Here is a 17,647-nt window from a genome sequence, read left to right as displayed (position 1 = left end):
TAATTATAAGACATATGCAGTTTATAGGAAGTCTTTCCATTTTGTCAGGCTGCATTCTCAGTGTTCCAGAGTGTGTTAAATCTTCCTGCATAGTTCAATCCAGACAAATCCATTTTTGTTTGTAACCAATGTCACTGTAATATTAACGTACAACCATGTTATAATTTTGTTCTCCAAGAAACATGACATAACATTGGATGGTCAGTCTCTAAAGCAAGGGATACATGACTAAATTAGAGTTGAATCCCACAGCCATTTGTTTGGCTTTATAATTCAAATCACTCTGAAAAAATATAATATTCCACAGCCTATGCCCTCTCTTTTATGCAACTTTAACATTCCTACAGTGGTCTTACACTTCTCTCTCTCTCTTGATCACACTTCTGAAACTCCTGTATCCTGCACTTGCTCAGTCTGTCCCTTTCTTTTGCTCATCTGCTTTTCATCCTATTTCCATCTCTTTCCAGTTAGTTTTAAATTCTTTCACTTGCCATGTGAAGCTAGCCTTTCCATAGGACCTGGTGGAGGTTTTAATTCCAGCCAGACTTGCAGTTTATTTCGATATAAAGTATATTTTGTCACTGATGGCTTTGATTCCTGAGCAGTTGCAATATTCTACACCATTTTACCAACTCAGCTAAACTGTACTGGAGGCTTCATTGTCACAAATCCTTGCAGCTACCAGATTTATTTCTAAATTATGCACAGCATATTTATGTTGATCTGCCAATGAAAAGCAAATCTTGTTAAACCCATTCCTACTTAAAAGGACTGCATGAAGAGCAACCAGAATTGACTCCTAGGAATCAAGTATGGGACATAATGTACTGCGTACACAGATGCTATACATGCGTGTCACTCTGCTATGTGAACTGTTTAGAAATGGAGGACAGTCCCCAGATCTTAAGAGTCCTAAATGATATTTAAAGGCCTGCAGTCAAAAATGAGAAAGCCATTTGGGAAGAACTAAACAGCAGCAAAGTAAGTACCAGGTGAGCATCCCTGGGAAGTAACATTACTGCAGGTTCAACTGCAGAACAAAACAGACCACAGATCACGCACAATTATATCAACCAGTGCTTAAATTCGATATAATTCTTCTTCTTCAGGTCTTCTTGATAAACTGACAATATTTTCCAGCAACTATTGCCTCACAGTGCTATGTGTTAATGGCAAGCAGGTTATAATGGACAACGTCTGAATGAGTGTTAAGATCTGCTTTCTTTATTTGGCAGACACATCTAATGAAAATGGAAAAGAAATTCATGAATTACCACCTCTTTTTGTTTTAACATTTAACACAATTCTAATTATAATCTCCTAGAGTGAAATCAAAGAAGTAAACCAATCTTGGATCTCCAATAAAAAAAAATCAGGCACATCTGTTAAATATGTTTTAATTTTTTTAAAATAACTGATGGCAAAATAAATTATTTACATCACATCATACTGTGTAAACACACAACATCACTGTACAAAGAAATATACATGCAAAATAAAGCAAAATTTCCAACTAAAATAAGAAATGAAATTGTAATTCACAAGCAAAAAAAAAAGTTATGGTTGGTATGAATACACATCCATCCAGTTTTGATTTTAATTCTTGTTTAAAAAGTTTCTGTACAACTTTACAAAAAACAAACACAAAGGAGAAATAAATAGATTACAACAGAAGCTGCAAATAGTAAAATTAAAACCCAAGCCAGATCATGGTTTAAGACAGACTGCCATGTCTACTTTGTATGGGATGCAGGCTTGGTTTTTTTCAACAGGCATTACACATGAAGAGAAACATGGATGACTAAACATCCATGTCAGCTTGCCAATGCACAGAAAACCTTCGGTATCTTAATATTCCACATATTTTAAAAGATTTATAAACCATTTTTTAAAAAAACAAGAGACAGTTATTGTATGTCAAATTCTGGTCTTATTTCTGACCATTACTGCTTGACTGTATTTTCTTTAAAGAGCACAAAATCCATTCACTTATTGTACAGAAAACAACAGACAAATTTGAAAATTCTAAAAAGTAGAGATTGATTTGGGGGGAAAAATAATACTTTGGCATCTTTAATAACAACAACAACAACCGAAACAAACACACTTCTTGAAAAAACCTCACTCTATTTTTTTTAAATCCAGTTTGCATTTCAGGAGATGAAAATAATTTTACAGCCTTAAAATCAGCTCGACTTTTGAACTAAATCCCAAGCTAAGGCTCAAGTTCAACTAGTTTAATGACACAGTGATAAACCCACCCTCTCCCCTACCCACCCCTGGAAATTTCAAACACAAATGAAGTCATAAAGCTCACCATACTATGAATGTGCTTTTTTTTTCTATATATTTATTACAGTTACAACAGAGGTCCTCATAAATAGTTGCATAAAATGTTAAAGCCACGACATTGCACATGATATGAAATAAAACAAAAACAAAACAAAATCCCAAAGTGAGTGCATTTACAGTATTTTCTTCTGCTGTATACTGCCTGACAATAAAGGTTGGCCTATTGGATACCAAACCCAGCAGTTCTTTTCTGATAGGTCAAACCAAAGCTGACCTGAACTAAAGACCCGCACAGTGGAATACCACCATTTAGGAGGAAGGAAAAGGAAGAAGGGAGTAGGGAGGAAAATTAAAGAGACACAGACTGAAGGCAGGGTAACCGTCTATTTACAAGTAAGGCCTACATTTTATCAGAGCAAAATGGTTCATTCTATTTGTATGCAAAAATCTTGAGGTTGGATGCACTTATAAGCAGAGTCCGATCTCAGTGCACTGCTATGCAAGATAAACACAGGCGAGGCAACTGGAAAGCTCTATGTCCAAGTCCAATAAAATAAAATAAAATAAAAATAAGATGGTCCAAAATGGACACCATCTCCATGGGCAGCCATTTTGTTCCATTATCTTTACATGTCAGTGTCTGTATCTTGTCTCTTAATACCAGTGCTTTGAACATAGGCGTATTTCCTTTGTCTAAAATCTTGAAAATGCTAGTTAAGATCATTTGCAAAATTTCAATTCTGGTTTGACGTATTTAAAAAAGTTTTTTTTTTTTTTTGCAGAAACCTGAATAAAATACTGTTGTAAGTGTAAAGTTCTTCATTATGCAGAGTACAACATTGTAGTCCTCCACCCCAACATAGTTTTGCACTGCTAGTCCCAAGTACAACCGTGTGTAGATTTACTTGGAATGCATTTCCACACGATGAACATGCTAGCAGCTGATTGGCTTTTGTTTGTTTTTTCTTCACCCCCAAATTCAAGTCAACAGCTGATTGGCAGGAGAGCTTCTTCCTCAGTTTAACTGACAGGTGAAAGAGAATGAGAGAGAACATCAAAGATAAGTTAAACTTTTGGCAAGAGCCTGCTCTGTAAGAAGTTTTTAATGCTACGAATGGGTCGAACATCGTTCTGGTGTTTTCGCCGCTCAATGAATGAAGTCAGTCTGGCTATGTCAATGCTGTCAGCACTTTTGGCACTGCCGGGCTGCAGCCATTGCTCCTGGAGGGCCAGTGCAGCAGAAGGACGCTTGGCTGGGTCATCCTGCAATAGGAAACATACAAAATCTTTGGCCTTCTGGCTTACTCCTTTGAAGTAGTCATCTGGGAAGCTAAAGTCTAAGCGACAAATGTTCAGGCAGGTTTCCTCTACACTTTCATCCAGGAAAGGAGACACGCCACTAAGGAGGACATATGTGAGCACTCCAATGCTCCACACATCTGAGGTCAGGGAGACGGGATTTCCAAGGATAATTTCAGGAGCTGCAAACTCTGGGTTCCCAAGTAACTGGTGGATGTAATAGGTGGTGTTGAGCTGGACAGCATCTCCAAAGTCAGCCAGTCTGATTGTCGCTTTGGCCAAGCTCTTATCCACCAGAATGTTTTCAGGCTGGAAACAGAGGAGGGAGAGTTTCACAATCATCCAGCAGACACCAAACAGAAGAAAATCAGCATTTGTATATACTGCCAACTAAAAAAATTCTAAAAAATCTTAACACATAGCACAACAGAACAGTTTTCAAAGGGAAACTGTGTTAAATTGTATCTGTAATTCTGCAGCACCTGCAATTCTACGGCACCTTTTAGAGTAGCAAATACGTTATAGGGTGAATTTTCAGAGATTATGCTCCACTTCTTCAGAACCATGGATTGTAATGTTTTAGAAATGAGACAAGTGCATCCTTAATTAAGAGATAACTGAGTGCATCTCCCATCATCTTTTTTTTTTTTGTTAAGCAGCTGTATGTCTCTCTGTATTTGGAATGGGGCCTCAACACTGGACAAGAGGAAGTCCAGATATGTCCCACTGTGCTATGGATCAGATCAAACTTGCTCCTCTTGAAGCTACTAAATGTTCAAGGAAGAAATTACAGGGAAAATGTGGTAGATGGTATTCTCCTCTCTCTTACAGCTAACAACAGCTTTTGGTGGGTGAGGCAGATTTGCCTTGTGAAACTGGCACAGGTACCAAGAAAAAGGTGGGCAAAATGCACCCTTCTAGTTCTTGTTGGATTCCAACTCCCATCATTCCTCCCCACGGGATATGCTTGCTAAAGCTGCAGTCCAGCAATATTTGGAAGGTCACACATTGCTCGCCCTTCTCTTCCATGCCCCTAATCTAAACTGCTCCACTGGCTTCTGCTTGGGAAAAAAAAAGCTACTGGGACTTAGAAGTTCAAATCCCATTTCCTCTAAATATCCAGTATTGTCCACTAGAGAACTTTTACACTGGATCACTACTGCATAGGAAAATGAAGTGTCCTAATAATTTTAGCAATTTTAAACATCAAGATATGGAATATAGAAAGAGAAACAAATATATGGGGATGCATAGAAAGAGCCTAAAATGTGTGTGCCTGTAAAGATTCTAGTTTGATCTTTCATCTGGATGTATGGTTGAACCTTGGCTGTCATTCAGAAATATGCTCTATTCACACAGCCCGTCTCACAGCAAGTGCAGTCTCAGAACAGTAAAGGGATGGGGCAGAACTAACATACTTTTCATTTCCATGCATAAAACAAGTTATCTGCAAGTTGGAATTTCCTTAACACTCTAATGCCTGTGCTAGTATCAGGGATTAGGACTGAAAGCATCTAGGGAAGAATAAATGGTTATTCAGTTCACCTTTAGGTCCAAGTGCACTATTCTGCAATTATGAAGATATTGCACAGCTTCCAGAATCTCGCCCAGGTACAGCTTGATCTTTCCTTCAGTGAGATTTCCCCACTGCACGATGTAGTCCAGAAGTCGACCTTGGTTAGCCCTAATGATAACAGAAGTATCAGGTTAAGCACAAACCCAACTGTCCATACTTCAGAGGAAAAAGAACACATTCTAGTATTTTTTTTGGGGGGGGGGGCAATCAACATCTCTCTAATTCAACTACTAATAAGACAGCTTAATAAAGCAGTATCTGTTACTCTTGAGAAGCTATAGCTCAGTCAGCCCTCTTGCTACATTATACCTGTGAAGAATCATACTGAGGAGCAGGTCCATAATGGCTCAAATGTAGGCTGCTTTACTGCAAGCAGCCATAGTAATATGTGGCTATCTCGAGGCATGCCTGATGGCATGAGAAAGGGCACGGTCTGCTTCCCAGTGCTGGCATGATGCCCCTTCGCGTAAGTAACAAGCAATGGGGCCTATTCTCAGTCTTAATCTAGACAAAATGCTTATGTTGCTTGCTCCTCCTAACCAGAGCAAGCTAAATTATTTCCTTGATAACGCTTTTAGTAGCATTGGCCTAAGACATGTTGCACAGTACCAATGGTAAAGTTTGCTGGGCAACCCACACATTGTTCCTTCCCTCAGAAGAGTGGAGGAACAAGACTGGAATGTGAAAGCTCATTACAGTTTCCAGTTACACTCCATAAGCATTCCAAATAAAATACAAGCCATAAGTAACATTACCTAACTTTAAAAAAAGTGACTGCATATATAGAAGTGATAGGATACCCTATCTTCTCACTGGATTCAGGCTTGAAACACACAGGCCAAATGATGGGGATTCTGGCCGCATTCAGGGCGTAACATTCAGATGATGCATGCCCCAAATGCAGTCAGAAGCTGTGCTGTCACTGCACTATCAAGGAAGAACCAGGCCAAGAAGCAGCAGATTGGATCTGTTCCTTCCATCAGCCTGGTTCAGGACTGCGGCAGCGGCCCCAATGCAATTGGCACAAATGTGGCTGTCCTCTGCTCTGTTTGAGGCCTCAGTTTATCCAAATCTGTGGACCTAATGGCCTAAATCCAATAGTCCCAACTACAGTAAACCTACTAAATCAATGGAAGTTAGATAACAGTTGACTTAGCAAGTTCCCACTGACCAACCTTAGTTGGATTAACAATCACATTTATTCATTTAATTTACATCCAGCCTTTCTCCCGTCATGGGATTCAAGGTGGCTGATGTCATGTAAAAGCTTTTTTAGTACTACTGTTATTCAGGACAGTACCATCTCGTTCTAAATAGAATCTGCATCTAAATCTCCAGAATGACAGAAATATGGACAAGGTTTTCTTTGGCCCCCCCCCCCCTTTTTATTTTAGCGATGACAATAAAGGCTAGAACTGAATGAGCAAAAACCAGAGCTTCAGTGTTGGCTTTGGAAGCATTTGTGCTTGTGATTTTTTTTATCTTACAGGGCCATACCGACAATGATACATACATCTTTTCTCTGGCTCATGGTGAACATATGAATTACAAGTGCAGCTATGTACACTTTATATTTTCTTGTTCTATGTAAGGAATACTAAATATTGTGAATTCATTCATCTTTTGCTTAAAATCAGAAATGCCAGACTTCTTAAGCCAACGGAGAAATATGCTTTATTGGAGTAATGTTTTGTTTATTTTATTTTAAATTATTTAATTATTAGAGTAATGCTTTAGTAGAATAATAACTATCTTAATAGAGAGTCAGTTCATTTATGCATTTTATATAAATCTGGACTCAGTGTGTCTGTTAGGGGCTCACTAGCAGGCACAAAATGTTGTCTCCTCGGCAGGGTGCTTTCACAGTACTATCCAGAACTTCTACACACTTTAGGTCAACCAGACATGGTCCACAGACTGAAAATTAAAATTATGGAGAAAAAAGCAGAGAATCTGAATTATTCAACTTAGAGCTCACATACATCTCTAACACCAAGATGTAACTGGTGGAAGTCTCAAAGGTATCAAGAAGGCCGACAAGCTGAGGGTGTTGGAGATTCTGCATAATTCCGAGTTCGTGAGTGACCTGATCTCGTTTCATCAGTTTCTTATTTACAAACTTAGCGGCCACTTCTCGCTTGGTCCCCTTTTGATCACATCTCTTAATGACAGAAAACCTGCCCCTGGAAAGCAAGATTTGAAAAGGAAAGAGTCAGCTCTGCAAGACAAGTATACCTGAGAGAGATAAGGAGCCAATAGTTCACTCCTACAGACATATATATTCACATCAAATCTTGCAATCTTTACCCCTGGAAATAGAACCATTCCATTTTGAATGCTCCATTTCTGAGGTATATACTAATGTAAATACCTCAGAAATGGAACATTCAAAATGGAATGGTTCCATTTCCAAGGGTAAAGTTTTCAAGATTAAGAGATAATGTTAAGAGATAACATTAAATAATGTTAGCATAACTGGTCTGAATATTACTTAGTACAAGGTCATTTTTTCACCTTCTACACTGTCATCTAAAATTTCAGGTTTGTAACTCACATCTTTCATCTAATTTCTCAATATCTGCTTTGATGAATGTTGCAATAGTACTTTTGTATGCACATTAACAGACATGCCACTTTTCTCTAAAATTCAGAAATGATCATGACGAGTGGCAAATTTTAGGACCTGGAGTCCAAAAAGATAACCTTTCCATGCTCTGCCTGGTATTCAGAGATACATGTAGACAGAATCATACCTGCCAAGCTCAGCCACTTCACTGTACAGGGAATCAAAGTTATCTTTCCAGGTTACTATGATCCCATCACTTCCAGGACCTGAAACAATGTAAAAAATAATTTGACACCAAACATTTAATAGACAAAAGTTATTACTATATTTTATCTTTTCTCTCCTTACCTAAAACTCGCAAACTGGCTGAAGATGAAACTGAACCCATGTCATTTGCAGCTACACAAGTATAGATACCATCATCTTCTGTGGTCACACCGATGATTTTCAGAGATGCTTCTCCTAAATCACTGTAAAATACAATAAACTTTAGACACATGAGTTTTCTTAGATTATAATAATAATAATAATAATAATAATAATAATAATAATAATATTTTATTTGTATCCCGCCCCTCTGAGAACAATCGGGGCGGCTAACAAAGTTAAAAATACAGCACATACAAAATCCCTGGTGCCCTCCCCTCCTTAAAAAAGTATTAAATCCAATGCAGAATTTAAAAACAAACAAACAAAAAACATACAAGTTAAAAACTGACCAGAAGGTCAACAACATCACTCAGCAAACAATCAATGGGAACGGCAGTATCTTATTCCCAGATGTTTTTCTGAGGCCGGGTTCTCTATTCTGGGAAGGCCTGCCGGAAGAGATCCGTCTTAACAGCCTTTTTAAAGCTGTCTAAGGATGTAAGTAGACAGATCTCATTACATAAGAAAAGAAATCAAAATCGACTCTGTTGTTGATGAAAATGTATGCTATCGTCATTACAATATACCAGGGGAGGACACAGTGTGACCTGTAGGCAGCATGTGGCCCCTCTATTCCACTTTTCTGACCTCTGAAGTCGCCTACCAGTACCCCAAAGCTTCTCAACCTCCCTGCAATTTTTTAAAAAATTATGTGATTTGGGCATTTATCACCCTAAACCATGTGGAAAACCCTCCCACACAGGTAGAACATATGAAAAATTACCTTTACTCCAATGTCACAAATGCACCAGAACCCTGAACTATTCCCCCAAACACCCGTCTTCCTCTGCAGCTCCTCTCAAAAAGGCAACAGAATGTGATGTAATGGCTCTTTGTCACCATTTTGAGAAGGGCTGTTGAGAAAGCAAGACAAGACATTTTGAGTTTTGTTGTGTGTGTGTATGTGGGAAGAGGGGGAGGTTGAGCTCACAGGGGGATGGGAGTGGAAAACTGACCCCTGGCCCTCACAGTTATCCACCCCTGCAATACACATACTTTTAGGTTATTCAATATGTAAGCATTTCTTATTCTCCATTATTCACTATGTTGGCATTCATGCCATTATGTATCTTGGCCAACATTTTCTCAAAAACCAATTGCTGTCTTCAACTGAACTTGTCTCAATAGTTTTTTTTTTTTAATGCACATATCTAAAATTCTGGGAATCCTTTCTTTTCTTCCTCAACTGGGAGAAACAAACCTGGAATGCATATGGTATGCAAGAGTGTGAGTGTATTCACATATATGTTTGTATACCAAAGAGCAAATCCCTCATCCCTCCAGAAGATTTTTTATGCTTGCTTGCCAACTTCGTCACTGACAATATCCTTCCTCTCCCCCCCCAGGTATAAAGCATGCAACATCAAGAAGCACAGTACCTGTATGAGATGCTGTAGTGACTGTCATTGCTCAGTGTGTTATGATCAGGACCTTTCCAAGTTATGGAAGCTTTGGGACGACCACAGACTTTGCATTTAAGAATGACAGTCTCTCCTATCTCACATGTCATCCCACTTAATGGTATTATAAATTCTGGGGGAACTAGAAGAGAAGAAAACAATGGCTATTAAAAGCTTAAAATTATACTTTGTGTTTATTACCCCAAATGCATGCAATTAAGGGACAATTTTTATGTTAGCTCTGTACCATGTCTGGTACTTCCCTTGTGGCTAAATTTTGCCTTTCTAGTAGCAGAGCTGATGTCTTGTAAAAATATAAGAGAGCATGTGCCTTTTGTGTGCATTCCCCCATTCCCCAGAAATCTTTCCAGAGAGAAATTAGGAGTGGGCCTGGGGCCCACATAAGTTTCTACACTCCTCCCCCCACTCTTCTCACACTGACAGAAAATAGAACAAGTTATGGGGAAACTATGCTGTCCTAAAAATGTATAGCTTTTCCAGATTAAACTCGCTTTGAAAGGTTCAGTCACTTCATCACACAGGGAGGAGAGGTGAGGTGAGAGTTCATAAGCCTGAATTCTGCTCCCAGTATCTTTGTAAGAGAATCCCTACCAGGATAGTAAAATCTGAAGAGGCCACAAGACATATAGCAGAATGCTGAATATGGTCCCATACACACTGGCCAAAATAAAGTTGCTTCGGGTCACTTTGAAGGTATGCTGTTTAAATGATGCATGTGTCCTAAGAGGTCAGAAGCCACACCAAAGCCACAACTCAGTCCTAAGGACTGGACCACAGCTTTGGCACTGCTTCTGGCCTCTTAGGGCACATGCATAATTTAAACAGCATACCTCCAAAGTGACGCAAAGCAGCTTTATTTTGGCCTGTTTGTATCGGCCCTATATTACCTTGAGTATGTAACTCCTTTTTAAAGGAGATATGTACATAGGAAGACTAAAATGTTAAAATCTGGAGGTATTAAAATGGAATGTAACAGTTGGGCTACAAGTGGGAGACAACAGTGAGCCCATCTTTAAAAAGCCCTATGCAAGCAGAAAACCAGTATCCCAAGACAACTGAACAGTGCTAAACCTAGGTTTACGGACAACTGATGGAAAATATATAAATAATATGTAAACTAATGAAGTGAATCTATACAACTAAGCACAGCAGATGACAAGGCTAGAACATGACATCTGCTAGATTAGTTTCCAACTAAGAGCGTTGTTTTGTGTAAGAAAAATAATAATTAAGAACTGCATTTCCTATCTACATTTGAAAGGACACATTCCATTTTATCCTCTCATAATTCTACTCATCTGATTAATTACAGAGCAGCTTTAAGTACATGAGCCATGTATGTGCCAGAAAAGTATTTTTCAAATACAACTACTGACACTTGCCTCTTAACCTTAGATTTTTTCAGGAGAAACACTATGCTATTGGAGAAACTGCCCCTCTAACAAACCTAATAATCTGTTTCCAGACTAAGATGCATATGGCTAGATCAGCTTGATCTTGATCTCAACTGATAGCCCTTTCTCATTAAAATGTCCCATTTCTCAATCCCAGTAATTCAGACTAGTAGTGTGGCACATTTGGCCCTTCAGATGTTTCAGCACCTTTACATTGGCCATTCTGGCTGGAGCTTCTGGAAATTGAAATCCAAAATATCTGAAGGGCCAAATGTTCCTTACCCCTGAATTAGACATGATGGGATACTATGTAGTGAGTTACTAATGTTATATCTGTAACCCCCTAAGAGCTTTCATTGCTACACATGCTATCATCTGATGGCTGAATAAGATCAGGTTTATTTCAAGGTATTTATACATGATTTTTTCCTTTACTTTCGTAAAACTGTATGAAAAATGTCATTTTCCATAGTACTACAATTTGAACTTACCATCATAAATGTAGTTGGGGTTGAGAAGCTGAAAATGAGAAGTTGAAAAGAATTAGAATTTTGAAAAGTTTCCCAGAGTTTTCATAGGGAGAAGACAGTTAAAATAATTATTGTCGGAAACATCTCTCAACCCAGAATAGTGTCTTTGACCAGCCGATTCCTTATAAAACTGCTAAGTTAACATAACAGTGTCATTCTGTCCCTACACATCTCATCCCACACTTCAGATGGTATGGAAAATGCTGACCCTTTCATTTGACACTAAATAGTGAAGTATTCACAATGCCAGTGGACCGGTTGTACTTAAACAAATCTTGGTATGGATGTGCCAGGTCTTGAAAATTTTACAAGATAGCATAATATAATGTAATAATATATTTTACATATTAGGTCTATAGCATATAAAGAACATCTGCTTATCATACCACAGGATTTAAAACTGCCCTCTCCACCAACCTACAACAAATATAAAACATACAGCTATTATACTGTTAAAAAACTGCATGTAACTGTTATTTCTATATTCATACTCATGATAATAAATACTGTTTGATAGCTTTCCTTTCCTTTTGGGGTATCTGGAATTGGGCAATGAAGTATGGTTCTCTTTATATCCCTTTTATTTATTTATTTTTATATGTATTCATATTATTTTTGATATTAAAGACTTGTTGTTCCCTGAATTCAATCTGATTTAAATCTAGAAATGTCTAGTTTTGCTTGGTGATGGGCTGAGAGGAAGATGGCTATTTCTGTTATACATATTAGGGCTATAGCAGGTTGCACCAAAATCCTGCTTCCTAAAAGGATACACTAGCTCTTCCTAGATGAACTACTGTGCTTTCCAGAGTGGTAAAAGTATTGTTTTAAAAATGAAGAGTCATTAATATATATTAACACTTTTAGGATAAATTAGGATGTTACAAAAGTTGCTTCTCTGATATCCTGAAATATGATATAATTTAAAGATGGCTTGGCCAACTTGGAGCACATACATTTTAACCTAAAACTGTAATAACCAGTCAGTTTGCTAACCATTGTTCTCTTATCGATGATTGCTACTGCTTCCTGCAAGCTTCCACATGCATAATTTTAATTTGTAATTTGAAAAATGACTCCGGAACTCTAAGCCAAGGTATTAGCGTGTGCCAGGGACATGGAAAAATGATTATAATATTCTTTGCAAACCTGTGAATAAAAGTGAACACACTTTTTTTTACTGCATCATCTGAGAAATTGGTTTCTGCATTTGCTCTTCTATAAGAAATGCTTCCTATTGGTTAACTACACAGTCTATCGCCACAGAATGTTTCCCTATTTTTTTCTGATACAAGATCCTTAAGTAATGTACAAAAGCAGTTCCACTGAAGGGGAACATTTTGTTGTTTTGCATATTTGTTGGCAGATTTTTGTTAAAATATAGATGAATTTTTTCTCATGACATGATGATTCTTAAAAAAACAATGTCAGGAAGACATACCTTCACGGAAACCTTATTGGAAAGTCCGTCTCGAGATTTACGGTAACCATTTTCTAACTTGCCTTCCCTTTTGCCGTCTTTATCTTTTTTCTCAGATTTCTTCCTTAGACGGAGTGCTGTGTGCCAAGATGACGACTTCCTGAAGGCAGAACAGAACATTAATTAGTTGGAATTTCCTGTGTATGATATATGCCTTGGAAAAATATTTTAAATCAACATGTACAAGGAGGAACGTTTAAAAAACACACTGAACAGTCCATTTCAAACAAGAGGGGGTTTACTAATGAATCACATAAATTACTTTCAAGGCTTCATACTTCTCCTGGCAGGTTTTATAAGAAGAATATGAATTCTATGAAAGGATGGAAGGCTGTAACAGCTATTTTGCACCTAGTCCTCTTTGTAGTGTAAATCTGAGCCTGTACTATTTAAGCCAACACTTCTCGTGACACATGTTCCTACATACAAAACATTTTTTGCATAGAAATGTGATGTAAGAAAGGAAGATTCTATTCTAACATTGTTCTTGGAACACTGGGATCTTGCTATCTGAGGTTTCTGCCTCTAACAAAGGTAAAACAGTTTTCCCTCTAATATTGGGACTGGATTGGCATGCTTTACCTCTACACCACCTAAAGTTTTCCTGATGCAAAACATGAAGATTTCTTGAGAAATTCAGTGTTCTCTACCTACATAGGAGCCTGTGGCTTCACAAAGGAAGGATACATGCTGGATTCCAAGGAAATATTTTCTTTGAGTTCCAAATGGACATTAGATTTCCTTCACTTTGAAAATCTCCCAGTGACTGTGAGGCCAAAGGGGGAGGTGCCAGCCTGCAGATAGCCCTCTGTACCATCTGAACTAAGACCAGAAACAGAAAATGCAGGCCTGTGACTAACATCTTCAATTTTTTCTCCTGTTTGCCTGATGAAGAAGCCAGTGTGACTTTGAAAGTTTGCAACATGTAATTATGCATTTTGGTTGGCCCCATAAAGGTATCATTGTTTGGATATTATTGGATTTTTTTAAAAAAAACTAGTACCACACAGAGAGGCTATTATGTGTTTGCAACAACAACTGACAGATAAATTTGGAATCAGTTTGAAATCTCAAGTAATGTTCACAACTTTAAATGATGAAATAATTCTTCACCAAGTTGAATGAAAAACTGGCTACTACTTAGATAGGCAGAGGGAAACTTGGTTATAAATGCAAATGTTTACTTGTAGGGAAAGGAACAATTGTGGGAAAGACCACCTCTTGTAGCAACCCAAAGAAGTTACCATTTGGCATAGAAAAGGTAAGGAAACTCAGGCGGGTTACAGACCGCCATTTAGGACACAGTCCACGCGTCCTAGGGTTAGGAAGGGTTGCCCCTTCCTAACTGGCCCTGTTCCCAACACGCGCAGAGCGCGTCCTAAATGGCAGTGCCCATCCACATGGGCGCTGCCATTTTTACGTCTTGGACGCACAGCGTCCAGACATGGCGCACCGGAAGTGACGCCGTGAGTGCATGCCTCGTGCTTCGCACGCCACTTCCAGGGGCCAAAAAGGAGCGCCATTTCGGTGCTTTAGGGCGGTCTGTAATGCATCCCAGTTCTCAGGTATGCTTCTTAAGAGGGATTATGGAAGTTTTTTGGGAGGACAAAGTTGAATTACAGTGTAGAAATACCAGACTTAAGTCTTTATGGCAGCTTTTCTGAAACATACCTTAATTGCTGCCTACCTACTTCAGTATCAATTTACTCCACTATTAGCTTACGTCTACCTGGTGCCCAGTAGGGCTGAGAGGTCATGGGTTGGGTATAAAGGGTATGGTGAATGATTGTTTGAATCTATCTCAACCACTCTAGAAAATAGATACCAGGAGACACTGAAGTAGACAGGTATCAATTTAAATCCCAACAAATGAAGGACTTAGATTTGTATCACAACAAATGTGTCCACCACAGACTAATACAACCCACCACTCTGGAATGAGTACAGACACATTTTAGAAAAACAAGCCTCTTCAGGAAATTGTCTGTGGTACTTACTTCATTGTTCCATCAGGGTTGTCAATGGTGACTGCACTGGTGTGCCCCAGGACATAGCCGGGGATCCAGCCCTCGGCTGCGGGGCACTGATCAGTGGCGGCGCGGAACACCAAAAACATGTTCTGTTGGTTGCTGGCTAGAATTTGCACAACTTCTCCTTGGTAGACATTAATCTCATCCTCCTTCACTGCCGTATAATCGTGTGTCACCAGCATGGTGGAGATATTGCTACTGCTGCTACTTTCACTCTGTGGATGAAGCAATTAGGAAGGGGAAGGGGGGAAAGGAGAGAATTTACGCAAGTAGAAGGGGCTATTTATGGTGGGTCTGTCCCATAACAATTAGCACACAGGAACTGCCATTTCAGTAGGTTTGTACTAAGATCAAAATGTTCTTTTCACATCTATATCACTACTGAGTTTTTTTAAAAAATCAAAGCAAACTCAAACTATAATTCTATAAATCAAGCAACCAGGTAGCTAGGCTGATTAATTAAGGAGATATTATGTATTAGGAATAAACATATGTATTTCTGGAGGATGTGGTAAACTGAATTACTGTTGCCCACAACCTTTCCGCTGTGTTTTCAATCGCTGGAGGACTCCAGTGAAAGCCTGTTGTGATTTGAAATGTTTGAATAAAATATGCAAATGAATGTATGGACTACGTCACAGTCCTACATGTGCTCTACATAGTTCTACATTCCCTGGTGGCACAGTGGTTAAATGCCAGTACTGCAGCCACAGGATTGTGAATTTGATCCCAGGCAGGGCTCCAAGGTCCACTCAGCCTTCCATCCTTTCATAGGTCAGTAAAATGAGTACCCAGATTGTTCAGAGCAATTAGGTTACACATTGTAAATTGCTTAGGGAGTGCTAGCTCACTGGTAAGCAGTACATAAATGTACTTGCTATTGCTATATGGGAGGATTTCCTATATTATACCTGAAAAAGTTAACTTAGGGATGTTTTGGACATATGTAATTAACTGTGATCCCAAGCAACACTGCACTTTCAGGAACGACTGTGTGTCCACAGAAGTCACATAAGGTGACATTTGGGGAAGTGTGACAGGTACTATCTCCCAAAGGTAGATCTTCATTTCTTGATGTATAAAAATAGTTTTAAAAAATACCATCACCCATCATTTGTTGAAAGTAAGTGAAGGTAGGTGTATTTTTTAGTAATTTGAACACCTGAGGGGCAAAATGAATCAGATTCTCACATCTCATGGACGTTCTCATAATTTGTAAGCTGAAATTCCTAACAATGACTGGGAAGGGTAGACTGAGTATTTGGACTCCATCCTCCCTCCTTCTACTCTTGCACATTACCTTGGGCTCAACAATCCTTTTAAAATTAAACCATGATCCTTCATTGCACCCAAACTAGAGAAGTGTGGCTTAATGTCAGTTCCTGTTCTCAATGTAATAAGGAACTGTAGCTGAAAAAGACCAAGCTCTCTGATGCTGGTATACAATAAGAAAGGAAGAAATATGTGTGGGATTAACATTCACTCCTGGTTTAATTTACTTGGTTTAGTTATCTGGGATTGTTGCATCCAAATTGGCTGTAAAGTTACTTCATAGCATCCTTTCAAAACTCATCAACCTTTATGAAACTCAGCATCTGCACAGTGTTCATCATGAGGACAGCGCTGGGATAGCATGCACCGGTCCCACACTGGTGTGTCATGACAGGGAACATTTTGGAATAAAGTATATTACATTCCTGGACCAAGGACCCAACATTTAATTTGCTTGTTTAAGCTGGTATTTTAAGGTTGAAGGTAATTTAATTCTTAGGTTCTGCTACAATGACTTCTAGACAGGATGCGTCCACCTACTTAATAGGAGGAAATATCTTTTTGCTTTCCTTGAAGATAATTCTTGGCAGAAGAACTAAATGGGTAAGAATTACATTGCTAAGTTTGAAGGATAATATATTTTTCCAAAACTGGTTGTCATAGCTATTGCAAATGTCTCTCTCCCTATTGACCTCAACAGTATCCACATTTAGTGTAAGGAGAAGGGAGGGCAAGGAAATAATGAAGAACATAATTTTTACTATGCATATGATTTTAAGAGGTACTTTTATTTTTTATGTGAGTAATATTGTCCTAAATCATTCTCAGTACTATTTTATTTTATTTTTTAATATAAGGCACTTCTAATATTCATAGTATAATATACATACTTCTTAACCAGGGACAGCTATTTTTTTTTAGCATCAAACAAGGAATTCCTTCTAGTTGAAGAAGACACTTTCAAGGAATTAGACACTTAGCAGTACCTAAGCAGTACTTAGCAGTACATATTCCTTATTTGCCTCAAACAAGTTTACCCTGGCTGCCAAGTTGACATTTTCTACATTCAGAAAACTATTTAGATAGGCACATGAAAGCCAAATCAAATGAAAATAAGAAGCTTGAAACAAGAAGAGACATGCAAAGCAGTATTTCTTAACCTAAAGCTACGCTGGAGTAAGTGAAAGAAGAAATCAGGAAAGAGCTATATTGTTAAAAAAATTCAATCAAGTAGTGCATGCTGGCAAGAAAGACTTGGAAGGCTAGGTGATGTGCAGCTGAAGTTGTACAGAAGCTGTGAAAGGAGCTGGAAATGTGCACAACACATTTAAACATAGAAAAGGTCTGGAATTAATTTT

The 17,647-nt window shown here is 38.4% G+C and overlaps 1 protein-coding gene across 2 annotated transcripts in view; it reads right to left on the bottom strand.

The window, feature by feature from the left end:
- Positions 1-1,381: 1,381 nt before the first annotated feature.
- TRIO (trio Rho guanine nucleotide exchange factor) overlaps positions 1,382-17,647 on the bottom strand; it is a 289,861-nt gene continuing 273,595 nt past the window's right edge. For both annotated transcript variants that reach the window (XM_089516462.1, XM_089516461.1), the window contains exons 49-57: positions 14,985-15,232; positions 12,949-13,087; positions 11,469-11,496; positions 9,542-9,704; positions 8,082-8,203; positions 7,921-7,999; positions 7,150-7,350; positions 5,137-5,275; positions 1,382-3,900 (exon numbers count right to left, since the gene is read on the bottom strand). In XM_089516462.1, coding sequence (XP_089372588.1) covers positions 3,358-3,900; positions 5,137-5,275; positions 7,150-7,350; positions 7,921-7,999; positions 8,082-8,203; positions 9,542-9,704; positions 11,469-11,496; positions 12,949-13,087; positions 14,985-15,232 — 1,662 coding nt within the window. In that variant the 3' untranslated portion in view covers positions 1,382-3,357. The remainder of the gene's footprint in view (positions 3,901-5,136; positions 5,276-7,149; positions 7,351-7,920; positions 8,000-8,081; positions 8,204-9,541; positions 9,705-11,468; positions 11,497-12,948; positions 13,088-14,984; positions 15,233-17,647) is intronic.

Source organism: Sceloporus occidentalis, unplaced genomic scaffold, assembly GCF_023333645.1.
Source record: "Sceloporus occidentalis isolate IW3139 unplaced genomic scaffold, rSceOcc1.0.p SCAF_3, whole genome shotgun sequence".
Classification (NCBI taxonomy): domain Eukaryota; kingdom Metazoa; phylum Chordata; class Lepidosauria; order Squamata; family Phrynosomatidae; genus Sceloporus; species Sceloporus occidentalis.
Note: the sequence above shows the minus strand (reverse complement) of the source record. Positions and strands in the feature narration are given on the sequence as shown.